The 26,811-nt window shown below is 45.9% G+C and overlaps 2 protein-coding genes across 3 annotated transcripts; both read right to left on the bottom strand.

Moving 5' to 3' along the window:
* Positions 1 to 1,358: 1,358 nt before the first annotated feature.
* On the bottom strand, positions 1,359 to 21,122 carry BLMH (bleomycin hydrolase). Its single transcript, XM_069873755.1, has 12 exons — positions 20,992 to 21,122; positions 19,849 to 20,046; positions 19,315 to 19,424; positions 18,522 to 18,663; positions 16,664 to 16,752; positions 15,314 to 15,406; positions 11,562 to 11,717; positions 10,945 to 11,103; positions 10,781 to 10,848; positions 10,257 to 10,374; positions 7,829 to 7,898; positions 1,359 to 2,332 (listed from the first exon to the last, which is right to left on the bottom strand). The coding sequence occupies exons 1-12, from the start codon at positions 21,002 to 21,004 to the stop codon at positions 2,181 to 2,183; spliced, it is 1,368 nt and encodes a 455-aa protein (XP_069729856.1). The 5' UTR covers positions 21,005 to 21,122; the 3' UTR covers positions 1,359 to 2,180.
* A 963-nt stretch (positions 21,123 to 22,085) lies between these two features.
* TMIGD1 (transmembrane and immunoglobulin domain containing 1) lies at positions 22,086 to 26,114 on the bottom strand. Of its 2 annotated transcripts, XM_069873814.1 has the most exons (7): positions 25,977 to 26,114; positions 25,624 to 25,724; positions 24,985 to 25,263; positions 23,768 to 24,046; positions 22,831 to 22,934; positions 22,552 to 22,580; positions 22,086 to 22,199 (listed from the first exon to the last, which is right to left on the bottom strand). In XM_069873814.1, the coding sequence occupies exons 1-7, from the start codon at positions 26,003 to 26,005 to the stop codon at positions 22,196 to 22,198; spliced, it is 825 nt and encodes a 274-aa protein (XP_069729915.1). In that variant the 5' UTR covers positions 26,006 to 26,114; the 3' UTR covers positions 22,086 to 22,195. The 2 variants fall into 2 exon arrangements, with proteins under 2 accessions (XP_069729915.1, XP_069729914.1); XM_069873813.1 differs by lacking the exon at positions 22,086 to 22,199 and having other exon boundaries at positions 22,456 to 22,580.
* Positions 26,115 to 26,811: the final 697 nt, after the last annotated feature.

Below are 26,811 nucleotides of genomic sequence, written 5' to 3'. Positions count from 1 at the left end.
AACCACGGCCATTTTATATTTTCTTTCCACACCACTTAAGCTTAGTTCACATGTTCTCGTGTATCCAGTTACTCTTGGCTAGGTATTGTTCCTTATATAATATACATTTGCATGGTTTGATAGACATCACATTTTGATGAGCATAGGGTGCAACTCAGATATGGTTGCAAAATATTTGACTTATAAGTAGATATATTTGACAGATCAACGATTCAACAATATTCTGATAATTAAAAAGTATGCACAAACTTCCACAACCACCATGTGATACAAACTTGTGCCAGTCAACACCGCAGGAAGCAAGAAAGGTCACCTGCCATCCCCAGTCACAGAAAAGATCTGAGCGTTCAACTCTGAGTCTTCTAGAGTGGGAAAATCTACTGCAAAGGCACAGCTTTATCTTATTGCTAGTGATCCTTGCTAGAAAGAGCCAACTGAGAGCAGTAGCCACTTGCTCCTGTGTCCTTACAGGTCTCAAGATCACAGAAAACCTTTTGACACAGGCCCAGGATAATATGAGCTGAATTTACTAAAAGGGAATCAAGTTACAGTGCCACTGTATGCCAAGATATATTCTTGACATCTTCAGAAGAACTGTTACCCTCACAGAAACCACTGCCAAGGGCACAGGCTCTTAGAACACATCATTCAAGAACAGCTAAAACCTCCTCCTACTACTGTTCCACACCAAATTCTCTTATCTAACCAGGGAATGTTAATCACAGCTGGTCAAATCATCTTGGATGACTCCTAGACAAACCCTAATCTGGATTTAGTTCAGCAGGCAACATGCAGACATGATTCAGCTCAGCATTTTTAATATCTGTACATACACACATTTGTGTAACTACCCCAAGATAATCATTTAATAACTCTCTACTCTCTGTAGTCCAAATGGAAGAAAAGTCAAACCAAGTTGTAGGGCAACATGGCCATACCAAACATCCTTCTTTTTCCTTGCACGTGACCAAAGAACATCCATCTATCTGCTACCAACAGTAGTTGGCAGCTGTTTTTGTGTGGTTCTGTATCCTCACTTACCTCTTACTTGCCCTAAACCCCATAGAGAACAGGAAAACTCCCAGGGAACATGCACATGGCCCGCCACTCTGGCACGATTTAAATCAAAGGGTTAGGACTGTGCTCATCACCAAACTATTTGAGTGCCTGTAGCACATGAGATCCTATGTTTGTGTTTATCCTTGTTCAGTTAGAGAAGCATCTGACCACTGAGAATAAAGCACCGTGTTTCCTAACATGTTCACGTTCTGGTTTACTTAGCTTTGCAGATCAATGATTTCTTTCCACGTCGTTGGTTAGATTAGGCTCATTGAAAAACAAAACCAGAGCGGTACCAGTCACTTTAGAAAGTGTTTATTCAAAAGCTTCATAGCACCATCTTTGTTTTTTTTGAACATCCAAATTAAATGCAGCAGTTAAAACATTGGTTTTCTGTTGAGCATGACACTAACTCCACCTGTGAACATACTTATAGTCGTTCTTGCTAATAAAACTGAAAAATAGCGCTCCTGTGCACACAGACAGCACTGGGCTTTGATGGGGTTATCCAGTCCTAGCTCAATAGTGGAAGAATAAAAACAAGTGAAACCGGAAACCTCAAGGAAACAGTTGCAAATTCTGCTGGAAGAGAACATTTTCAAGAGGTTTTCAGCAGTTTCAATTCCTATGTCCCCTCCAAAACATCAGCAAAACTAAAAATGTAAATATATAAAATATTTTGGGCAAGTCAGATCGGGAATGGTTAATTTATAAGTATCTTGACATGTTTGTTCTAACAGTCATGTAGCGGTTAATTCTAAAAGGTCTTTTTTGGCCAGCTTTCCTAGGGAAAACACTGGTCAAAATAATTCTACTAAGTTACTACACTGATTTTTATGAAATATTTAAGGTAAAAGTCAAACTGCCATTGACAGCTCTTGTAATATGTTTCCATTATGAGTCTTTCCCTTTTCAGTTTTGCAGAGTAGCCTGTCTGAGGGCTTTATTCAGCCAAGTCAGTAAAGCGCTATTTCCCAAAGATCCTTAAACTTACATTTCAAGAATATGGACCATGCCGAGTGCCTGGTCACATTATCATTTGGCTATGGCTTCTGACCACTGGAATTCTCTATTGCGTCTACTTCTGGTGGACCATTACAGGGCAGATACTCGTTAGTAGTTCACTTGGCCAAAGCCCCCATAGGGTCCCAGGCTGGCAGAACAATCGGTTCCTGCTGCATCACTGCCAAGATGTCTTCTGGTACGTACTTCTTATCCACCACCACCTCGTAGACGTACTCGGAAAACCAGTCGTCAGTCATGATCAGGTAACCTGGGGATGGAAACAGCTCGTTAGCACAGAGAACCATTACCAACACAGCAAAGCAGTCTCATACACAAGGTTCACCTAGAAATAATGCGTTGTAAACAAGACTCTCAAAACAAAGGAAAAAAAAAATCAAAGCAAAGGCCAACCAGCTGTACTTCACGAGCACGGTAAGAGCACAGAAGAAGCCTGCTAAGAAAGCAACACCTAGAATATTCATCATTTATGTTTCCTCTGTTAAAGCAGGCATTGAGAATATGCAAGTGCATAGCAATCTTTATAAAAAGCTGATCGAGGCAGAATGTAAAACAATCCAAGCCTCTGGCTTCAGGAGTTTTCAGGATTAAGCAAAGGGAAACTACTCAGATGAACACCCAAACAACCTTCACCTTAGGAAAACTTCGCTGGTTTAGTTCTTGCAAGAAGAGGTGACCACCTACTTTCCTCAAAGCATGGAAAGCACACTGTGGCACAACGAAATCTTAATTTTCTGCCTGAATATAATTCTTACTGAGAATTTGTGAATTTCTTACTGAGAACTTCAGCCTTTGAACAGGGGGAAGCATCATCTTTACAGTATCACAGGTTTCAGCACAAAGCTGCCATTGGAAACAATCTATTCAAGGTAAACTGAAAACAAACGTGGCTGAGAGAAAGCAAGCATTTAGAAGACAGATGAGAAGGCTTTATGTAATAAAGTTCCTCATGTTCTTCTACGGTATCATCACACAATCAAATGAAACAAGAAAATGTCCAAAGAATATGGACAATAAGTGCATCTATCTACACCATCTTGTTTCTAAAGCAAGAGATCAGATAATTCCCATAAATTAAAAACCCTATCAATTGTAACCCGAGCCAGAAGCCATTTTGGAAACACTGCCAAAGGGAGCTGCCTTGATTATTCTTTCTTCAGGATATGAGTTCTTGGGACACACAAAAACCTCTCACTCCCAAGAGCCAACAAGTAATTGCACCCTGGGAGGATAATGAACTCTGCTTCTGACATCCTGTATCTCAAAGCTTGACAGCGCTGATTAGGATCGCAGCGTCTGAACAAGACGGAAACATCAAGCAGAACTATAGAACATGCAAATAAGTAAGGTCACTCTTTGAGGAGGCCTGTGCTCAGCGTCACAATGAAAGCCATTATCAATTTCTTCATTAAAAGGAGACAAATACTTCATACACAGCAATACCAATACATCACAGCCTGCCTAAGGCAGCCCTGAGCTCTGCATCCATCCAGGTAACAGGCGGGGTGAAAAAGAGAAAGGGAAGTTCACTGCATTTCTCAGCAGGGTACACAACGGAGTTCTACCTTGGGTCATTAATTTATTGTTTCTGCTCAAACTGTGTGTTAAGGCCAGAATATGGAAAAGAACTTAGAACGGCATCATCTTTTAAACACAGCACCTGACTACAAAAGCAGATTCCTCGGTGTATGAGGCGACCCCCATTTCTCTCACCCAGAGGGGAGCCTGAACCCCCAGCATCTTAGAATTGAAGCTGCTGGCTGGGAGGGGTCAGTTGAGGACGAACAGCCTGCAAGTTACTGCACAGCCAAGACCTGAGCACCTGGAAATAAAACCCTTGGAAGTTCCCAAAGGACCCAGTGCAAGCCACCCTGTGCTTGTGCCATAACTGCTCCACAGGGAGAACTAATTAACAGAGCCTGTCATAGTACACGTATGGGATGAGATACATATATACATGATAACAGACACTAAATGTCTACAGTTAAATCCTTAAAATATCTTCCTGGGGAAGATTCTGCACGCAACATCCAGTGCAAGAGATTCAAAAAGTCAAAAGGGAGCTGCCTTCTAGCTGGAGATGTCTCACAAAGTTCTTCTCGTGCCAAAACAAGCAGATGGCCCCCTATCAAATGGATGTGATCATGTGATTTAGTGTTCCCCTCTTCCTTGCTTTTAAAAAAAGATATCCAAGGGGATAAGCTGGGTTCAAAGTTAGGTAATAATGTCCTGTGTCTCCAGAACAAAGAAGTAAGCAGAATTGAACATGCCTGAACGGCTGACAAAGTGCCAGTAAAATACAGAAAGGAAATATTTGACTGGGAAGTGACTTTTTTACCTCAAAAAAACAAGCCATGTTTGTCAGCAGCTGTGCACATTCCTTGAGGAAAAACAGACGGGCTTCCAAGAAACACTTTTAAAACAGATATGAATGTAATTACTAAATATTTAGGAGAGGCAACACTAGGCTGTTCCCAGGGCTTTCCTTTCTTGAGGACAAGCACTACCACAAGAATTCAGTTCTGCCCACTCCAGAGCACGAGCACAGAACTTCATCCCAACCCCTCAGTCACAATCCCCAGTCCTGCACCGTGCGAGCCCAGGGATCAAGTGTTACCTGCACCTTACGCTGAGGAAAGCAGAGGGACCCCACGTAGAAGAACACCAAGAATAAGTCATGTGTTTGCTTGTTTTTTTAACAACTATGATCCAGTCTCTGGCGTTCTATTGCAGGCTGTACCCTTCATCATCCTATCCAAGAAATAACAGAGCTGGGGCTTGTATCCCCCACACCCAACTGGGCCTCAGCTGGGATGTGCCACATTTAACATCATCCCTGGCTGCCTCTTTACTGATGTGGATTCTGGTTCTCTGCGCTGGACTAATCCAAACACGGCTTCCCAACTCCTCAACAAGGCAGATAAGAAAAATCCCCACTGCCAGACAGACTCAGCAGAGCAAGCAAGAGAGTTTGGACAGACTGCAAACCCTCACCCTGCTACACCAGCCAGCACTGGCCACCAAGCGGGATAAAAGCAGGGCAGGAGGAAGGGAAGGAAACTCTGTCAAGCTCCCTCTTCTGAGTTCTTGAGTATAAGCTCTCCAGCTGCCTTCAGCTCAACAGCAGGGTGTTTGGTCCTAACCAAGGAAATCACCCAAGGATTCACCTCCCTGAAAAAAGTAGTCTGAAATAGCAAAGCTTCCTACTTCTGATAGGATTTTATGTCAAGGCACTTTTCCAGGCAACTCCCTAACCAAAACAAGATCTAGACAGTGAGTAAGACTTTCCAGAGAGCGTGGTCTCTGCCAGCACAACACAGAAAAACAGCAGTGGCTGACCCAGAAGAGTTCACACAGCCGGCATGCACACAACACAGGCATACAAGGTACACAGGGCTTATTCAAGTCACTCTGGAGTCCTATCATATTTCAAAGGAACAGCTACCTCCTCTTAAATGCTCTAGAACAACTCATTCTTGAAAAGGGAAACCACATTTGGAAAAGTGATCTTGTCTAAGAGCGATAAACTGTTACTGAAAACCGCGTAGCAAGTAAAGCTGGCAAGCAAGTTCAATATGATGCTCAAAGCAGACAAGGCAACTGGGTTAATTCAGCTGTGTCTAACTCAAAGCCTGAGGCACCACACTTCTCATTTCTAGTTGCTGTAGGCTTGAATTTTTGATTTTGGATTACGTGCTCCAAGGGAAGAAAGCCAGAAACACATGTGGCTCTTCAGACATCCCGATCACAGCTCTGTCAGAGCATGACTGCTCCAGCCCAGAAAGGCCAGCACAGAACCGCGCAGTCGCAGGCTCACCAGGCTCCAGCCCACTGCACTGTGGTTTGGAATTCAAGGGCCAATATCCTAAAGCTGAGCCCGGTCTTTCCCAGCTCTAATAAAGACCAACTCTGGATCCTGCTCAAGGAACGTACACGGCTAGCACAGACCTGTTGACAGACACCAACTCCTACTGGAACACAGACCTAAGTCCACACTGAACCATCATAAAGCAAGCAGAGCAAGGCATTTCCTTCCTGGAAGCGTTCCTCTAACAGCAGTAGCATCTAGCAACACAAACCAAGTATCTGCAGGGTCTCAAAAAACAAAGTGTTCTGACAGTTGGAGCACAACTAACCAGGCATTTTTATATTTGCTATTATACGTAAAGGTGCTTAACAAAATAGTTGTTAGTTTGGGTTTGGAGACAAGGAAAGTTTTGATGTTACCCGTTTTTAGGATTGATTTGAGTTCTTTGCTCAATCCAACATTCCAAGTACACTTTCCTGCTGTCACACCGAGCCTTGGAGGCTGAACATCAACACAATTTCATCGTTTTCTCACGACCAAAAGTTTTGATTGGAGCGCTTCATTGTGAGTGCACACAGCTAACTTGGAACAGACAGCGCTGCAACCAAGGGGCCAGAGCACAAATTAAAAGCCTGTTCCAAGAATATCCTACATTTGAGGTAGCTGTTCATGTATGAGACATCACAAGCTCGTGAATAAGACCACATCCTAAAATAGGGTTTTCTGGAAATAATCTGTTCCCCGGAGAAACCCCTGACATCCTGGGAAATTTCAGCCACACCAGAGCTTGTGAGCACAGCAGAAAACTCTGGGCAGTGCCTGTCGTGCCCTGGGACTCACAGAAGTCGCTTGGCATCTCATCAGTGAGCTTATCATGCCACAGCTGAGTCCACATCCACCCTGGCTCACATAGATGACAAAACTCATGGAATTTCCCTCCACTTCATTTAGGAAAAGCTGAGTGCAGGCCTTGGCAGCAAAGCAGAACGGCTCCCACACCATCAACCCCAGGGAGGTCAGAGCTGGCCCCCCAGGCCAGGCAGAGAAGTCCCCTCCAGTCATTCCCAGGCTGAGCCAGGAAGCAACTGGAAGGAATTCCCTAAACCACAGCTCAGCTATGACTCACCCTTCTATCCACACTGCCTGCCCCTGACCCAGCCCAGGCTGGTGCATCCCACCCACTGCCACACTCACAAAGCCTTGTTAAAGGAACAGCAGCGCAGGCTGAGCTGGTTGTCAGCAGGGAAGCACATTCATGCAGGAAACCTGGTGTGAGCTGAAGTGCGTGTAGCTGGATTTTGTTGTCACTAGTGCTTGTCATACCAAGGGGGAACACTGCAAGGATGCTGCAGGTCAGGTTTTCTGCATAGCTTGAGAAAAACGATCAGAATCACTGTTTTTTAATTATTTTGTTTTACACAGAGGTGCTGGAGCTAGAACAATTTACATCCCAGCACAAGCTGGAACCAGCCATACCCTCATGCCGTTCTTATAAAATCAGCAAGTAAAAGCTTGCAGTGATTGATAAACAGTGCTTTAAGAGAAAATGGAAACCCCTGAGGCTTCACACACAGCTCAGGAAGATGACTTAAGCACTATCAGCCACAGCCAGCACAAAGTCCCAAAGATGAGACAGCTATAGTGCACAGATTTCAGCTTAGGTGTGTTATCAGGAACTTAAGTACGCTTAAAGGTATTGCAGTGAGGTCTTTCTATTAACAGGACTGGAAATCACGTCGCTCAGCTGCTCACTGAAGGAAAAGAGGGTAACCATTATCAGCCAGATTACTAAGAAGTTAAACAGCCTGAAACTATCTGATCTGGTGGCAGAAGTCATGCTTCATGCATGTCCTCGTGAAGGAAACTCAGCACATCTCCCTCCCCACTTCTGATTTCCAAATGCTACATTCAGCTTTCTGCTCCTGCAACTGTAATTACCTTTATTACCACGGTCTTCACCCCAGGAGTTTTCCACTCTCCATTTCTCAAATGCATCTTCTTGCCCATCCTGTGATAAAACAAGTGGACAGCTGTTAAAATAGTGAAGGGCCACGTGGGTTTAGAGCAGCCAACCCTTCCGAGTCTACATCCAGCACCTGCAAACCACAAAGTCCACTCCCCAAAGTCTACCAGCACTGGCAAGTTTCAGACAATGGCTTCTTGCTAATGGTTTGAGAAATGCAGTTTTCTAAAGTCTGTGCGATTACATAAAATATGTTGAGATGTGGTCGAACTGGGAATCGGAGGGAAGGAACAAGGACAAGGAAGCAGCTGTAATAACTCAGAAGAGCATTAGGAAGAGCCAGCATGAGCACCTGGAGGATAGAGCCCCAAGGCCAGAGCTCTGAAAGATACACCAGCCTTCTGGTGAGCATGAATTACAGCCGCCTTCGCACTCAGGAGCATGCGGGGTTCCAGCCTGCACGGGTGGAGCTGAAGTCTTGATCAAATCTACCAAGCACAAAAGCACCAAAACCCACTTCACAGGCTCATTGGGCCACAAAGTGAGCAGCTGCTTCCTTCAAGCAGTCTCCTGAGAGGAAACAGCGAGTCCCTCAAGGAACCAAAGAACAGTTATTCATTCACTACTAAAGTATTTTTTATATACAAAAAAATAACGTACAAAACACCCCAAGAATCCATTTTTAATATTCAATGGAATATTGTTGCATTGTTTCTGTTCGCACTTTAAAAATTGAAGGAGAGTCTTTAAGAGACACTCGGAAGCTACCAGACTAAGGGTAAGTCAGCTCGATGCTATCAAACAGAACCCAGGATAAACATTTATGTAGAGTAAGTTAAGCAAAAGGTGCATTTAATCCACATCAATTCTTTATGTTGTAAAATTGTAATAGGATTTTTTTAAATCTTTAAAGCCTCTTCATAAAGCAGGTAAATCCAAAGTATTACATTTTACAACTCAGTTTATCAAAGCTCCTTTAGATTAAGCTAAGGTTTAATAAAAGATAACATGCTCAAAGAAAAAGTAGAAATGAACTGGTGAATTCTGAGCGTGGAAAAGCCTCTAAATCATAGAATGGTTTGAGTTGGAAGAGACCTTAAAGCCCATCCAGTTCCACCTCCTGCCATGGGCAGAGACACCTCCCACTGGATGTGGGGGATCAAAGCCCCATCCAACCTTGAACCCCTCCAGGGATGGGGCAGCCATGGCTTCTCTGAGCAACCTGGGCCAGGGCCTCCCCACCCTCACTGTGAAGAATTTCTTCTTAACGTCTAATCTAAACCTTCCCCCTTCCAATTTAAACCCCAGAACGCAGAACACAATAGGAAAAATTATACTGAGTTGTAAAAAGTAACTCAGAAAATGTCTGTCTCAGCCGTGTCTTGGGTCCTCAAACTCTAGCTCAAACGCACTTTTCCACTTATATACAAGCTGTTATTTCTCAAGCCAAGGTCACGTTGGACAGGAAGAGATCACTTCAAAGAAACTTTAATAATGACAACTTCTGGAAATAAATGGAAAACATCAACACTGCAGATAACCCAGAGTTGTAAATTTTCACATGGTTCTTTGCTGTGCTTTGTTATAGTGCCAGAAGCAGATTTAGCGGTGGATCCATCCCAGCCTACTGTCTGCCACAGAGCTATTTTGAACACCGTTTTCCTTCCCTAATTATAAGCAGGTCAGAGAGGTCACATGCCAGAGAGTTGCAGAAGATTAAGGCTGTTGCAAAGTGCCTCCTACTGGCATTTTAACAGGAACTTCATGCTGTAAGAGTTAGACTGGACCAACCCATGCAACAGGATAGGCTAGGAAATTCTTGCCGTCATCCTAGACTTCTTCCTCAGCAAGGTACATCAGAATCTGTATTTAAAAATGAGTTAACGCAAATTATCGGGAGTCTTAAAAATAGAGGCTGACTTTCTTTTCCCTTTCTGTGGGCAGAAGGAAAGAAGCCCTCAACTTGTTGAAAATTCTTCCCTTCTTGTTCAATATTTCTAGTATTCAGCACTCAGCTGAAAGAGAGGAGATTGAGATGAGATCTTAAGAAGAAATGTTTTCTTGGGAGGGTGGAGAGGCGCTGACCCAGGTCACATAGAGCAGTGGTGGCTGCCCCATCCCTGGAGGTGCTCAAGGCCAGGTTGGATGGGGCTTGGAGCCCCTGATCCAGTGGGAGGTGTCCCTGCCCACAGCAGGTTGTGGAACTGTTTGTGCTTTAAGGTTCCTTCCAACCCAAACGACTCGATGAACATATGGAGAACAGACAACCCAGGCCTTGTGCACCAGGGTGCTGAACTCTAGCAGAGCAGCTCATACCCCGTGAATGAGTCCAGAACACACATATGAGCTGCCAGAACATTCAAATACATCTGTGCAAGCAGAGCTTCAGGAGGGACACTCTACCTTCTCAGTGACAGCAGTGAGAACCATGGCATGGGTCATCATTGATTCTCCAAAGATTAATCGTTCTGCTTTGTTCATGTTCTTGACAGAGACTCCAAACACCAGCTCATGATTGTATCTGTTAGAAAGCCACAAACGGTGTAAGAAACAATGCAGGGAGAATTCTCACTGGTAAATCAGGGAATCAGACTGCACTGTCCCAGGAACCAGTGCACCGACATTAAAGTTCATCTACTTTTAGTGTCAGAATAATGCAAACATCTGATCCCTTTAGGCATTTCTCTCACCACATACTGGATAATCCATATGAGTAAGAGTATACAATCACTTTAACGCATCTTTGAAGGATTCAGATTTTAGCTAACAAGTGAAAAAACACATTTCTGTTGCTGCTGAATTACTTAAATATACTCATTTTGGATATATGATCCAAAGTACAGACAAATCAGCTTCTTAGACAGCCAAAACGCTTATGTCTTAGCCCAGTATTCCAAACTGGTATAATGTTTTGATTTTCTACTTACATATTCATGTCGTTGATTCCCAGCTTGCCATAGAAGTGCTTTGCAACATCACAGCCAAACCACACAGCCTACAAACAGAAGGAAGAGTCACATCTAGCCCACATCCCAATGAGTTCTACATGATGAGTTGCACTATTCCATCCACAAACAGAAACCAAACCAACCTCGCCATCCTTAATGGACGCTGCAGCTAGTTTTTTCAAGACATCGACAGGCTGGTTGTTGTAGAGCGTCTTCCTGCCTCCAACCATGTTGCCCAGGTACTCAACCGTGTACAGCTGGCTGTAGGGGTTTTGAGGTCGAGGATCGTTCACCAGACAAATCTGCCAGAAACCAAGATGCCAGAAATTAAGGTGCAACTCTGAGAAGCGAATCTAGATGCACCTCAGCAAATCGCTTTTGCCCTAGTTCGCTGGCTGTCCCATTAGCAAACTGGGCTGAAATACCATGGGGTTTTAAGGTTTTGTTTAAGTTCACCTCATAACTGCAGCACAGGAGCTTTGCATGTTGTCCCTGCTCTAGTGGCAGCCTTGTGGCATGTTATGACTGATGAGCTCATTACAAAATCATCATGCAAGTGCAATGCAAGAGCACAGCTAATTGAAGGGTAGAGCATAAACAGGGAGAGAATAAACACAGGGCCATCTTTGACTCATGGGAGCAGCACCCGTCCCACGTGATGCAGTTACGGGGTGGACAGCAGACTTGCAACAATGGAAAATAAGTCTTAGCAGCACATGGAAAACAACTTGGGAAGATACAGCCTTCCAGCATCCCCAACCTTGTCCTCCATGTTGAAGTAAGGCTTCACGTGCTCATTGTAGAACTGGAGCGGTGTCACGGGGCCGTACTTGTGGTAGTTCTTCTCCTTATCTCGGAACTCCCAGCAGAAGGTCTCCGGTGGGCTGCCCAGGCAAGTACTCACTATTCTGAATACCTGCCCAGAGAAGGAAACAGCTGTGAACTTCGTGAAAGATGCAGGTCTGCCTCTCCTACCACACCAATGCCATGGAGGAATGGGTTTCTCCACGTGAGAGCCAACTGCAGAAATAGGATCTTAACAGCCACCTTTAAGAACATGAATAAACACACACGTGCATTATTTGCATTCAGCTCTGGAAGTCTGGGTGTTTCAACAGCTCAACATAAACTAGGAAGGCCAAAGAAAATCAACAGAATCTCTCTCCATTCTCATACTCTGCCCTTCTCAGGCAAAACAAAAGCTTAAGGTTGAACATTAATTCCAGGTTATCCTAGGAAAGCAGCAGCCAAGAGCAAAAGCCTACACACTGCCCAATCTCGTTACAGTATTTTGTAAGTAATTCAAGAGCTCCCACAACAAGGTACTTCCCAGTGCAAGAAAAATCTACCCAAGCAATTCTGGCAAGGCATAAGCATCCAGCATCACCTGTTCCACCAAGGGGTTTGCCCCACACAGAGATACAACAGCAGTCCTAACATGCATATGGCAAAGCATTTCATCCCACTGTTTCCCCTGTCCTAATCCCTTTCTCCTGTAACACTCATTTAGACTTCAAAGATGGATCTTCACTTCTTTTCCAAAGCCTAGAATAATCTTCTGGTTTGTTTTAATACATTTAATAATGCCTCAGTTCAGGGCTGAGCTGGCAGGTTGTGTAATTTAATTCAAGCTCCCTGCCTGCAACATCCTTTGCAGCTGACAGTTTTTTGTTGAGTTTTAGCAGGTTTTGACCAGATTTCAAGTCAGCAGCCTCCCCATAAATTAGTCTGTGCGGCAGCACTTCAGAATCACTGCTGTGCTTTCCTCACACGGCTTATCGTACAATATGCGAACTCATGGGCAGCAGAACCAGATGCCTCCAGGGATATTAGGCAGGACCTGCCACAGGCACTCTGGGGACAGAGAATTCAATCATATTTAAACAGGTTTGAATCTGTTCTACTTCAGCTGATGCTCCTCTGCTTCAGCTCAGTCCACATCTTCAGCATGAGACAAGTCTTTTCCCTCCAGGAACCAACATGCTATTTAAAATAAGAGGAGTCTGCGCTGAGATGCAGTTCCTGCGGTTTGTGGCAGCTTTCCCAGCCTGTCAGTCTTCACACTTTCCTCTGCCTTTTCACTCGAGAGGAGACAGAACACCTTCCCCAAAGCTGACGTACTATTTCTGGAGCTGGTTGAGCTCATTTATATGACTCTTAAGGCTCCATAAGAACAAGCTTCGGGCTAGCGCGCGCTTTGTGCTGATGGCAAAAGGAGTGCAGCGTTCATTCAAAGTCTACTATTCCAGTTCCTTACATTTTCTGGCTTAGGGCAAAGGTCATTACTCAACCCATATGCCACATACAGCATTCTTTTCTCAAACTTTCACTATTACAGACATCCATCAGGCTGTGCATGAAGTACAAATAAAGGTGCTCTTGCTCCAAGCAATTTAAATGAACAAGCAAAGAGATTAATTACGGGTTGAAGCAAGGGTGAGGGCTTAATGTTTTCACTGGTGGAACTCATTTATTTCTCAACAAATATGTTAAAGAACAAAAGTAAATACCTAAACTACTATAAATATTTAATGTTGCAGAGACTGCATAAAAGAGCATTTGCTGTGGATACACGCTCATTACCTCAGACGACCTCAAGTGGTGAGAGATGGAGGCTACAAAAACAACAAAAACACAAGAAAAACGCCTACAAGGAAAGCAACGAGCAAGTGGGCTCCAGCCAGAGGAAGGAAAATGATGGAGACAAAAGTCAAGTTAACAGAAGCAGTGGAGGCTGGGAATGGCCTCCCTCCATTGTTTTGCCACCACACCTATCACAGGCCATCTCCTGGTATCTCACAAGCTTCCTCTATCAGTAAATAAGCAGGCATATTTAAACTAAAAGGTGGCTTATATCACTCTAGCAACAAATGGAACCAAGATAAAACAAAGATATAGCAGCTTGTGCCAAAAAAGTAAACGAACAAGAAAAAGGATGCTCCTGATAAGGAAGAGTCCACAAAAGAACTGCACCGATTTCAACTTCTGACCCGCTGTGCACTGATTTGATAACAAGAATGTTTATGCAGTTCTGGAGGGAATAGTTAATCGTGTGTTCCAGTCCAACTGCCTCATTTTAGCTGGAGCGCTGCCTCCCAGCGAGCAAACCACAATTTGCTATGCAAATAAAACCTCACAGAGCAAAACCACGTTCTGCTTTGCCGCATATAGAAATAGATGCAGGACCACTTATATACATACAAACATATGAAATAAGAGTGATCTCAAACCTTTAAACCTAAGGGGTTTTTAAGTACATGTGACAGGTGCAATTGCACCATTTAGCTATGATGTTTATGGAAAATAAATCCACTTCAGTTGCAAACCACTATTACTGAGCAGGAGAAAATACTGTGTTAAGAGAATTAAGCATTATCTTTTTACGTAGTAGACAAGCTGCAATCAGTAAAAAAGCCTTTAATGCCAGTCCCAGGACCCCTGGTCAGAGGGCAAGATGCTCCAAACAAAGAGACATTTTGCAGCAAACTGTATGCAGTTGCCTTAAAAGAGAACATCTCTCAGAAGCCATAAAATCTCCACCAGCTTTTGGATACACACCGGATGCAAGTTATACTAATTCACTTTGGAACTAAGTGCTGATGGGGAACACGCTGGGGCAGGCTCAAAGCAGAGTTACCACCAATCTTAAGGCAAACATTTCATTCAAGTTCTTGTTTCAATAACATAACCCAAGGAACAAAAATCCTTTTCTTTTATTAATCTAGTCTTAAAAGTAGATGAAAAGAAGCTACAGGTTTTTGCATAAAGTGCAAGGACAAATTTCCAAGCCCAAACCAATTCTTTAATCAATACCTGTATATTTGTGGAACTGTCTGAAGCTTCGCAGGAACATCACCAGGCAGGTTTTGCCCAACACTGATGTTTATGGGATCACAGAAACTAACACAACCAAACCATTTGACTTAAGGAGTGTCTAAAGACAGACACTAAAATCACTGGGCCACTTCCCAATGCCCTAAATGCACAGGAGTTTGAGTTAATTCTGTGCCCAGAAGCCCTGTGCTCTGCTCATCTTTTCTAGACTGCAGGGAACTCCCTTTTCCTTGTTCTTTTCTGCTCTCTTGTGGGGAATTTCTGCAACAACATTCACATATGAGGCTTTACATTCAAAGCCTCCAAGCACGGTTTTCAACCTGCCTCTTCCCTACTACTTATATATAAGAAACTGATAGGCATATTTCGATCTCTCAAGATACAAAATGTATCTTACACTTCCCTAAGGGAAGAGGCAGATGTCTCTAAAGTATAGTTCTGAGATCTATAAATTCAAGGTATTTACATAGAAGTCTTAGAAAATTCAGCATGAGATGAGCAACAATCACTGCAAAAAAAATCATTTGAATACCTCCACACATGTTGCCATACAAAGCGTTCCTAGTTCGACAGATACATTTGTTTTGGCTGATCCAATAGCTACAAAAAAAAAAGCAAGAAATCTCATCCATTCCAGCCTCATGTTCCAGAAGATTCATGTCACACAAGGATATTTACCTCTTCTATCATAGTGTCCATCGCAGCACAGATCTCATCTTTAATTGCTCCAGTTTCCACCATATTTCTTAGCCGCAAGCAGTATTCTCTCATCTGTTTAAAGGGACAGTATTTTTATTGTAAGAGTAGGAAAGGGGCCATCTAATCGGCTTTCAGGACTTCCTATGTGGTTGTTTCAAGCACCTGTTTTACTCTCCATAAGATGTCTTCCAAATGAAAATTCCTTTCAGAAGACTTTGTTACGTATTGAGTCTTTAAATTAATCAAAATTATTGGATTATTTAAAAGATCACAAAAAAAAATCAGAAATTAACAAACACTTGCAACCCATTTACTGTTTTCCAACCAGGATTTGAAGCTTACGGCCATTGCTTTTCTTAAGGCTTGACTTCTCTGTCCAGTAAGGGCTGATGTAACATTCATACACTTTACCGCCTCTGACTCACCGAGAACAGACTGTCTTCATACTGTACAATTTATTTTGCAATTCTAATGCATAATTGATCTCTTGGTTGCTAAAAAGAATGGAGCATTTCCCCACTGCATGCAGAACAGCAGGAAGAGCAGCACATGCTTCCCATTACTGTCACCATCCATAAGGCCAAGAACAGTGAGTGGGGCTCCCACAAGACCAGCTGCTTTGCACTGTTCAAGACTAGAATACCATTAACACCATTCATTATTTCTGAGCTCATTGCAGCATGTATTTTACATTTTTTATGTGGATTTCAGGCTATTTTCCCTGAGCATGAAGCATATGAACCAAACCAAAGCATCACGGGGAAAAAAAAGCTTTAATTCTCTTTTTTATCTAGCTCTCTGCATGAGCATCTTCCCAAATTGATTCATTACTGCAGCTCAGGGAGCAAGTTTTCACCTTCCTTCAGCCAAAGCTGCACACTTCTAAACTGAAAGCTCATTTTTAAAATTCAATGTTTTAAAACCACTTTTTTTAATCTTCTCCATCAAATTTGGCAGTAAATACCCAGAAACCTTGGCAAAGTGGTAGATGAAACACTAAGGGGAGCAGAAAAAAGCCACACAGATGCCAAGTGCTGGTTTTGCAGAAAGAGACTTCATCAGGAATTACCGTTGGAAATCTGAGGATTAGGAACGATGAGGCCCTTCCAAGCTACTGCAGCATGGCAATGGATATCTTCCATTAACACACTCCCCTGCTCCATCTTTCAAGATTAACATCAAGCTTTAGGCTGCTTTTTGAAGAAAAGCAAGTTCAGTTGCTGAGATGCACTCAGTACTTTGAGCAATTAAAATAATGAAAGTAGAAACACTTGGAGCAGGGTCACTCCCATCCCCTCCTTTTATCTGTACCACCAAAATCAGGTTTACCTTATGATTTAAGATCTCATTCATCCTTCGAGTAGCCTCTGTGGTATGAGACTCTGGAAAGTATTTCTTGGGGACAACACCATACTTTTCTAAAAGGTAATAAGACCATGGGTTGACAACTGGTTTTTCCACACAGCACATGCTAAATAAAGTTTGGAGTTTGCGAAGAGATAAGGGAAAGTCTCTTAGTTATAGGTTACAAAGTTTACGTTTTAATTTTTGACTGAATCTTGATCTCTGATCTGCGGTCCACAGGGATCCCAAAAGGCAGAATCCCAGAATGGCTCAGTATCATTTAATTCAATACTTCAGTATTGAATTAATACCTCTAGTATTGAGTTAAAGAAGTTCTTTAAGAAGCTCTTTTGACCAGAAAAAAACAACCTTGATCACTTGAAAACTGAGCTCTTGAAACATCAGCTAAAAAACTGGGCCTCTTCTGAATTACTCCATGTATTTTATCTGAGGTTAAATGACCAACTTCTCAGTCTCCTTTCCTCCTCAACATTTATAAAACACCAGCAGCAGCTCAATTGCTTCCTACCTTACCACACCAATCAAAGCTCACCCCATGCAAAGCTCTGGATGTAACAGCAGCAGCCAAAAGCTTCTCTGCCCCAATTAAATATTTATGTCTACTGGATGAGAAAAAAGTAACCTCCGGGCTTCAGAGAAACAAATTCCTTTTGTGATTCTAAACTTACATTATTGGTTTGTTGATTTACAAAGGTGTCACATTATTTCACAATACAAATGAAAGCAGATAATACTTTAATTCAGACACAAGCACCTCCTTAATCAGCGTAAGGAAGATCCTGCCTAATCTGAATCTTTGCAAGACCAGCATTGCCACATTCCACACCATTTCCCTTTCACTGAACTCTGCATCATCTTTCTTCAGGCTGCAACTCTCTAAGCAGTTTTGCTTCTGCTTTACAGACACACCCTGGTCTAGCAATGTTTTTTTCCTTACCATGTGCCCTAAAAATTGTACACATGGATATAAAACTATGTTGAGTTGGTGACTGAAGTAAAAGAGGATTGAATCTTTTTGCTGAATGGCAAGTCTCGAATATCCAATTACTGCTCTTGATCTTCTGAGCTTCCAGCAGCAGCAGCAATATGCAAAAGTAAAAATCCCAGACAAGATTTAAGCCTAATATTTATAAGCTGTAATGAAAAAGGTCTTTGACTAAAAACCATAGCGGCTAATGCCACTGTATTCCTCAACAAGCTTTCAAAAGTTTCTGTTCTGGTTTCAGCTGGGATAGTTATTTTCTTCACAGTAGCTGCTGTGTTTTGCAGTTAGCAAGAGTTGTTGAGTTAGTAATAGTTGTTTGTAAGAAATCAAGGACTTTACGTTTCCCCTGTATTGCTAGCATGCAGGTGCAGAGCCAGGAGAGCTAATCCAGCCTAGGCACATTCCAGAATATTCCACACCATAACACCACGCTGAGTATAAAAATAGGAATTTGGCCAGGAGGAGGGTGGCAAGTGATCAGAGTCCCACATTCAGTGCCCTGCGTTCTGCAATTCCTGCACTCGCTGTGAACTGAGCTCACTGCTTGGGATGAGCTCAATGGGTGGTGAGTATTTTAAAATATTCTTGTATACATATAATTACTATCATCATCTTATATTGTGTTATTGAAATTGGTTTTATCTCAACCCACGAGTCTCCCTCTCCTCCTCCCCATCCCATCAGGTGGGGAGGGGTGAGACAGCAGCTGCATGCTGTATAGCTGCTGGTTAAGAGCTAAACTACAAAAGTCTCAAATTCATCTGCTTCTGTTTCCTTCCTCTTCTCCCAAACCAACGTGCAATTTCAGGAAGGGCTCCCAGTGAGCAGTTCTCTTACCAATAATGTTAACCAGCATATCCCACTGCCCTCCATCGTTCGTGGGGTTGGCGAGCAGGAACTGTGTCAGTCGACCTTCCACAGGCTCCTTTTTCTGAGCCGTTTCCACAAAGGCATTTAAAAAGTAGTAACAACGTTCAACCTGGAATGAAGAGGCAGGAAATAATATCTTAAGTGGGACATTGTGCATTGACTCATTCCTGAGCATTCAGTTCTTCCCAAATCCTAACTAGGTGAAACTACTTTCTGCTCATTGTTTTCCCTTTAGCATTTCAGGGCTCATCCTACAAACTTATTTTTGTCATAAACCAACTATTTAGAAGCGAGTTATCACAGAGCTTGAAAGCAGTGGAACAGCAAGCACAAAACAGAAGTTATGCAATGAAGCCTGGTCCAAGCTAGTACTCATTTTTCTCCACTTCCCTAAGGGAAAAGAAGCCGGCACACAGCTATGCAGCTTACAGATCAGTAGGTCACCAGCACGACTGAAAGCTCAGCAGAAAGATGCAGTCGCATTTCCCCTGAGCTTATGAGTAACTGGTAAATCAGCCAAAATGCTTGAGAGAAATTTCACCATTCCAAACCATTAACATCTTGACAACTTTCTTTTCAAGCTGAGCGCCCCACTTTGCTTGACCTGCATTTCAAATACAAATATGAAGAACACTGGATATTTCCTCTCACGTTTATTTTCCACCTGGATTGATGATGTAGTCTAAAAGAAGCTCTGTCCCAACACTGATACCCAACAGCGTGAGCCACCCTGGCACAACCTGGGACCTGTGCTACATACCTTATCCCAGAAAAAGAGGTACGACTGGCTGAACTCAAACTCCTCAATGTTGTATTTCTTCATGAAAGGAAGACGCATTGCATTGAGACAAGAAAAGATCCAACACCTCCCTGGGACCGCAAAGAAAAAGAATTAAACTGGAATGTCCACACTAAAAGGCTGCGTAAGATTTTATTTAAGTATAAGACTGAAGAAACCATTCTGCCTCCAGCCTTTGGCCACTGCTCCAGCTGGGATTGTAAAACATCAAAGAGCTCATAAGGAGCCCAGAAATCTTTTACTGCAAATACAGGTGTTTCATTGAATTTATTTATGTTGTGCTGAAGGGAAAACAGGCAACGCTGCACATCTAAAGACTGTTACTAACTCAGGGGGATGCTGGAGGGATTTGATTTTGCTCAAAGCCCAATGAAAGGGCTTCAGAGGCCACCACCATTCCTAAGAGCACAGTCAGCATCCCATCATCTGCTCTACGAATGCTGGAGCAGCTGAGGGAGCCCAGCCCTCCCCGCCAGCAGCTGGAGAGACCCTTACCGGAGTTCTTCTGGTTGGTGACGGGCTTGCCCTCGGCAGGGACAGCGTGCTGGAAGACCTGTATGGTGTCCTGCACCACGCTGCGCTGCAGGCACACCTCCAGCGGGTCGCTGCACGTCGCCACGTTCTGCGCCAGCAGGAACTGGGGCTCAGCCCGCAGCCGCCGGGTGAAGGCGGCCGCCTTCTCTGTGCTCAGCCCTGGGGAACACGGCAAAGCTGTCACTGCCAGCCCCAGCACCAGTGTCACCACACCAGCACCTGGGCCCCGACTGCCCCTGCAGAGCCGCCAGAGCACCCGGTACCCCGGTAACCACCCAACCCCAAGCAGTTGGCACCCCATAACCCTTCTCCACCCCCCATGACCCGGTAACTGGCCCCTCCCCAGCACCCAGTTGCCCCCCAGCACTCGGTACCCTGGCACAACCCCCCTCATGAAGCACCCGGTACCCAAATTACCACCTGCTCCCTATGCCCCAGTAACTCCCTCTCCCTGAGCACCTGGGATGCCAGTTACCCCTTATCCCCCAGCACCCGGGACCCCAGTAACCTCCTCTCTCCCTCAAGCACAGGGAAACCCGGTTACCCCTCACCCCCCAGCACCCGGGACCCCAGTAACCTCCCCTCTCCCTCAAGCACCGGGTAACCCGGTTACCGCTCACCCCAAAAAAACGGTAACTCCCCCCCCATCCTCTTCTGAGCACCCGGTACCCCGGTAGCCACCCCCCCAGCACGCGGTACTCCAATACCCCCCAAAGGACCCGGTAACACCCCCCAAAGACCCGGTAACCCCCCCTCCCCCCTAAAAGACCCGGTAACCCCCCCTAAAGACCCGGTAACCCTACCCGCCCCCCTCCCCCGAGCACCTGGTACCCCCCGAAAGAACCGGTCACCCCCCCACTTCCAAGTACCCACTACGCCGGTAGCCACCCTCTCCCCCAGCACCCGGTAACCACCTGCCCTCATCACCCGGCCCTCCCCCCCTCCCTGAGCACGCGGCACCCCGGTTACCGGCTCCTCTGCCCCCACTGCCCGGATAACGGTGTTTCCCCACCGTTCCCGGTAATTCCACCCCGCCAGCCCGTTAACCCGGTAGCCTCCCCGCTCCGGCCCGCGGTCCCGGAGGCCGCCGCCGCCCCCCCTCACCGCGGGCGTTCATAGTTCCGCTGCGATCGAACGGCCGGGCCCTCCGCGGGTCGCGCGCTAGGCGGAAGCGGCTCTTATAGCGCCGGCACCGGAAGCCGGAAGAGGGGCTCCCACCGCCCCACCCCCCCTCCCCCGGGGCACGGGCCGCGGCGAGGGGGCGGACGGCGCCCCGCGAGGGACAAGCTTGAGGCGCGCGGGCGCGCGCGCGGGGTGGGGCTGGGGGGCTCCGACCCCGCTTCTAGAACATTCGCGGCCCGGCGGCCTCTGAGCAACGAGAGACCGGCGGCTCCGTGTGGCCTAGTAGCCTGGTTCCCTCAGAGCTCTTGGCTTCCATTCCCTTGGGGCCCGTGGCTTCCATTCCCTGAGGACCCGTGGCTTCCATTCCTTTGGGGCCTGTGGCTTTCATTCCCTGAGAGCTGGTGGCTTCCATTCTCTCAGGGCTAGTGGCCCTCGCTCCCTTGGGGCCTGTGGCCCCATTCCCTTGGGGCTGGTGGCTCCCATTTGGTGGGGACCAGTGGCCCTGTTGCCTCAGGACTTGGTGGCCCTGTTCCTCAGGGCTGGTGCAGCCCCAGGCACTGCTGGAACATCCCCATCCTGCCAGGTGCAGCGTCACCCTGAGGCCTTAAAAGCTTGCCAGGACCTTGGGACCTCCTGTTCAGCGCTGGTGAGGCCACACTTCAAATCCTGGCTTCAGTTTTTGGCCCCTCACTACAAGAAGGACATTGAGGGGCTGGAGTGCCTCTGGAGAAGGGAACGGAGCTGGTGAAGGGGCTGGAGAACAAGTTTTATGAGGAGCAGCTGAGGCATCTGGGACTGTTCAGTCTGGAGAAGAGAAGGCTGAGGGAGACCTCATCGCTCTCTGCAGCTCCCTGAAATGAGGTAGTAGCGAGGTGGGTGCTGGTTTCTTCTCCCAAGTAACAATTGGTAGAATGAGAGGAAATGGCCTCAAGTTGTGCCAGGGGAGGCTTAGATTGGGTATTAGGAAAAATTTCTTTACTGCAAGGCAGCCCTCCCCTCCCCCAGCAGTGCTCTAAGCAGTAAGTTAGAATGAACAGACGCAAATAACTGCTTATAATTGGAAAAGACATTATAAACTTCATCCTAAAAAACTTGTTTCAGTGCTTTATCTCATATCTCCCACAAGAGCTTGTTTTCCACTGCTAGCAATGATGTTTTGCGGGTACACGCAGGAACCTTGTGGCCTTCACCTGCAGCAAAATGAAAAGAAGAAATGGAAAAATCTCTCGTTATGGAATGAACCAACAGGGAGTTGAGTTCACACGGGCTACGTTCAGCTCCAGAAAGCAGAAAGCTTTCAACAAGCAGGGGATACACTGTTATGTTTTTCACCCTCTGCCGGGGGCGTGATCTGTGTCTGTCCTGCCATGTTCCCGAGCATCCCTCTCCGCTGGGAGAGAAAGTGCAGGCCAGAGCAAGAGCTCAGTAACTCAGCACGGCTGGGTTTAGCGTGCTGAATGCTCCTTTCTTTCCCAGGTCCTGCCAAGGCTTAACAGAAGGGTTTCATTTGGAAGCTGCATAAATAAGCAGTCAAATACTTACAGAGCTGTTTCACTGGATTTTTTGAAGCACTGAAAATAAAGAAACAGTCTTGTTATCTTTTGTATTTCCTGGCCATAGGGATATTTTTACTAATATTTTGCAAGTATGTAATGCCTTCCACCTTAAAATATCTAATATTTGATTTATCTATTGGTAAAAGCAGGAGTAGTACAAAGCCATCCTCTAACAGCAGAAAGCAGCACTACAAAGTAGCATAGAAAAGGTAGAAAAAACAAATCAAATACTAATTTTTTACTAAGAAACCAGAGCTTTCTCTACCTTAAAAATTTTATCTTTTCGAGCCACAATTCCAAAAAGCAATGTGAGCACAACCACCACGGCAGCAGCAATGATGGCTTCCATGGGAAAAACGGGTTTTTTATCTGTCAAGAGGGAGAGGAGGTTGAATGTGTGATAGATCAGTGCTGTCACACAAAACGGAACATTTCGCACAAGTGGGGAAAGGCATATTTCTTTTCCTGTGTTGTCCTTGTTCCTTTGAGCTGTTGCTCTCTCCGCTGCCCGTGGACTGACTACGTGGATCAGTCCTCTGGAAAGAAGGGAGCCAGGCCTGGATGTCAGCAAAATGAAGGAAAATGATCCCCAGGGCACTCTTAGTCATGGAAATACCGGTGTCCGGGTGTATCAGTGACACAGCTAGCACTGCTCCATCTCTATTCTGATAGTTCTGAAATGAAAGGGACTCGGACAGTGGGTGGGAAGTGAGTGCTTGGTGGGTTCATCTCCCCTGTCTGAGACCTGAGCACCCAGTGCAGCAAGGCCTTCAGTTGCTTGTTGTCCACAGGGCTATAGTCGGTTTTAGAAGACAACTTTTCTTGTCTTGAGCAGCTCTTTTGGCATGCTGGCATTTTTGGCATACTATAGTCAGAGTAAGAAGCTTCAAGGAAGACCTAAGGTGCATGAAACCACACTCAGATGTGCCCTGTCGCTGTGGGAAGTGAGACAGTGGGATGCGCCTGCCTTGGGTCACGCTTGCCAAACACCTTTGAATAACAGGTAGAGCAGGAAAGGCCCTTCCTGGTGCTGTGGTCCCAGTTACAGGTGCAAGGAGAGCTCCTCACTGTTGCTGTGCCCTCAAAAATTAATGCACAATTCACCACATTCCACTTACACTTCTTAATAGAAATGGATTGCTGTCATTATGAAAGAGAATGGAGAGTTATCTGTAAAGACTGTTGTTTAGCAGCCTTGTTACCTTCGACTGTCAGGTGGAAATCCTTCCACCACTCTTCCCCAGCATATTTCAATATGCAGGTGTAGGTCCCATTGTCTGACTTCTGTACTTTTTTGATGGAGAGCTGAAAGACCTCGCTGTTCTGATACAGCTGGTAACGATTTTGCTGCAGGATCAAGGTGGAGTTGTCCTTGTACCAAGCTGCTTGGGCCTGAGGGTTGGATTTAGCATTGCAGGACAGAGTGACATCTTTGTCTTCTTCGATCTGGAGGGACTCTTCTCCACTCAGCTGGGGAGGAACTGTGCACAGTAATGCAGTTGAACAGGCAATTAACAATGCTGCAGACCATTTAACACAAAGTAAGTTCCCTTTCCACATCCAGAGGAGGCCACAGAGATGATCTGAGGGCTGGAGCATCTCCTATACAAGGACAGACTGAGAGAGTTGGGGTTGTTCAGCCTGGAGAAGAGAAGGCTGTGGGAAGGCCTTAGAGCAGCTTCTAGTACTCAAAGGGGCTCTAGGAAATGTGAGAAGAGATTCTTGATCAGGGAGTGCAGGGATAGGATGAGAGGGAATGGTTTTGAGCTGAAAGAGAGGGGATTGAGATGAGATCTTGGGAAGAAATGTTTTGCTGTGAGGGTGGGGAGGCCCTGGCCCAGGTTGCCCAGAGCAGTGGTGGCTGCCCCATCCCTGGAGGGGTTCAAGGCCAGGGGCACCTCCAGTGGGAGGTACCCCTGCTCATGGCAGGGGGTGGGACTGGATGGGCTTTATAGTCCCTTCTGACCCAAACCATTCCATCATTCTGTGAACCCATGATCCCCTGTCTGCCTGTTTCAGTGGTGTAACACATTGCAGTTGTGCAGCATTTCCTGCTCCCTGGGAATCAGCAGGACAATCAGTGGCAGAGACCGTCCCTCCCATAACTCCTCTGCCCTGACTTGTATCCTTGGTTGGGAAAGAATCTAGGTGGAGGCAGTGACATAGCCGTATCGTCTTCCTGAAGGGCCCACCCACTCCCTATAGAAGTAGCATAAGATCAGGCCATAAGCACCACTCTGGAAAGGGAGTGTCTTATCACGTGCGTTATTTCCTCCTGAACGCATTTTTCCTTGGTGAAGGCAGCGTACAAGGGTGCCAAACACCCCACCTTCACCCAGCGCCCCCACACTGAGCTGCTCAGCCCATAATTCCATCCTTCCCCAGCCATTCTGCACAGGCACCCACCACTGCGACTCACACTGGACGTTCAGGGTCACCGACACCTGGACAGACGTGTTCCGCGCCAGCTTGCACGTGAAGATGACTCCATTGTCGGACGCGGTGACTGGGGATATGCAGATGTTACTGATGTTCACTTTATTCCCATCTTTCAGATCTACTTTCCCATCTCCTCGGTACCAGAGCAATTCCTCATCCTGGTTGCTGTTCTGAGCAAGGCAGGAGAGGGAGACAGGAGGGCCAGGCAGTGCAGACAGGGAGAAGTCAGCAGCCTGGTTGTTTACAGACAGTTCCAAACCTGCCAAAGAAGGAGAATGACGGTGCTAAGCATCCTAAGCTCTACCCTTCCCATGAAAACTGCCCTGCCAGCTTCTCCAGACCTGGACCTTGGAGTCTCAGGCTTCAGTCTAACAGGTGCTTTCAGGTGGGACTTTAGTTTTTGAGGCAGAAGTGTCTTCATCACAGAGCTCCTTTCAAAGTTATTTAAAATAAATCAGGCTTTTTGCAAGAGGCCAGTTTTCAGACAGTCAGGGGTGACGTCCAGCACATCTGAAGGGTGGGATGCTCGTGTGGGGCATCACCCCAGGCACTGCCCAGCCCCGGACAGTTTGGTGTTCATATGATAGACAAAGCCACGATGGCTTTTTCCGTTGCTTACCCGTGGCTGTGCATGCCAAAAAGCAGAGAACAAGGACAGGCACTTCACAAGGGACTGCGAGGCTGCTTCTCTGTATCATCTCGGAGGAGCCTGGACACAGTCTGTTGGAGAGAGGGTCACAGCGTTGCTGCCTCTGCTCAGGGCTCACAGAGGGTTGATCGCTGTCATCAGACACCCTGGGGAAAGCCCTTGGAGACAGGGCCAGGTCACCAGGGAGGAAACTAAGCCGATTTGTTGCAGGACCTTTTCTAGGGTCAAGGGGGTTTACATCTCTAATTTCTGTTGCAGGAGTTCATTATCACCAATCAACTGTCTACCAGGAGAGCCTCTGGGATGTGTCACATCAGACTTACCTTAGGAAGAGTCTCTGGAGAGGCTGCATCTGCTAAGAAATGCACAGCTCTTTCCCTTCTGTATTTATAAGGTCTGAATTTTAATATTTTATGATAGCTCAGTAAGAAGTGAGTCCATAAAATGGGTTCAAGGCCTCGTTCAGTTCCTGTGTCTCTCAGCTCCCACTGAAGAAGAGTATTTGCTGGGCTCTGCCGGTTGTTTTATGAGACTTTCCGAGGCAATGAGTAACTAATGAGAGAGTTCCTGTACCAGCTATGAAGACCTTCAGCCGAAAATAATACCTTTCCCCTCAGCTTTCTTGGTGTCCGCAGCACTGTTTCAAGCCATAGGAAGTTTATCCTAGATTATCCTGGAGCAGGAGTAGACTCTGATTTGGTCCTTCCTGCCCAAAGTTCTGTCACTGTGTCCTCCTCTGATTGAAAAATGAGAAAAGGCACTGATTCAGACTTTGAACTTTGTTGGCAGAGGAGAGAGCGGAGACACTGCTCACTGGTGTGCATCCCCAGGGTGTGCGCAGCCCTGACTGCAGGGACAGCTGTGGGGAAGGCTGCGTGGCTCTCGAGGGCACAACAGAAGCGCTTGGTTATAGGGAAACCAGTGTCTGACATCGCTTGCTTAGACTTCAGCAGGATGATGGCGATGTTGTTGCTAATATCCAGCGCGTATTCTCACCACGGTCAGTGTCCCCGCAGGCACAGGGCATGTCCCTCCTCAGGAACTGGCTCAGCAGAGCCGTAAAGTGCATTTCACAAGCAGGAGCAGCCGAGGACACCTCCTCGGCGTTTGCTTTGCCTGTAGATGCAGTAGCCAAGCTCAGCAGCGCAGGGGTGAGCA

The sequence above is a fragment of the Phaenicophaeus curvirostris genome, chromosome 21 (genome assembly GCF_032191515.1).
Source record: "Phaenicophaeus curvirostris isolate KB17595 chromosome 21, BPBGC_Pcur_1.0, whole genome shotgun sequence".
In the NCBI taxonomy this organism is placed as follows: domain Eukaryota; kingdom Metazoa; phylum Chordata; class Aves; order Cuculiformes; family Cuculidae; genus Phaenicophaeus; species Phaenicophaeus curvirostris.
Note: the sequence above shows the minus strand (reverse complement) of the source record. Positions and strands in the feature narration are given on the sequence as shown.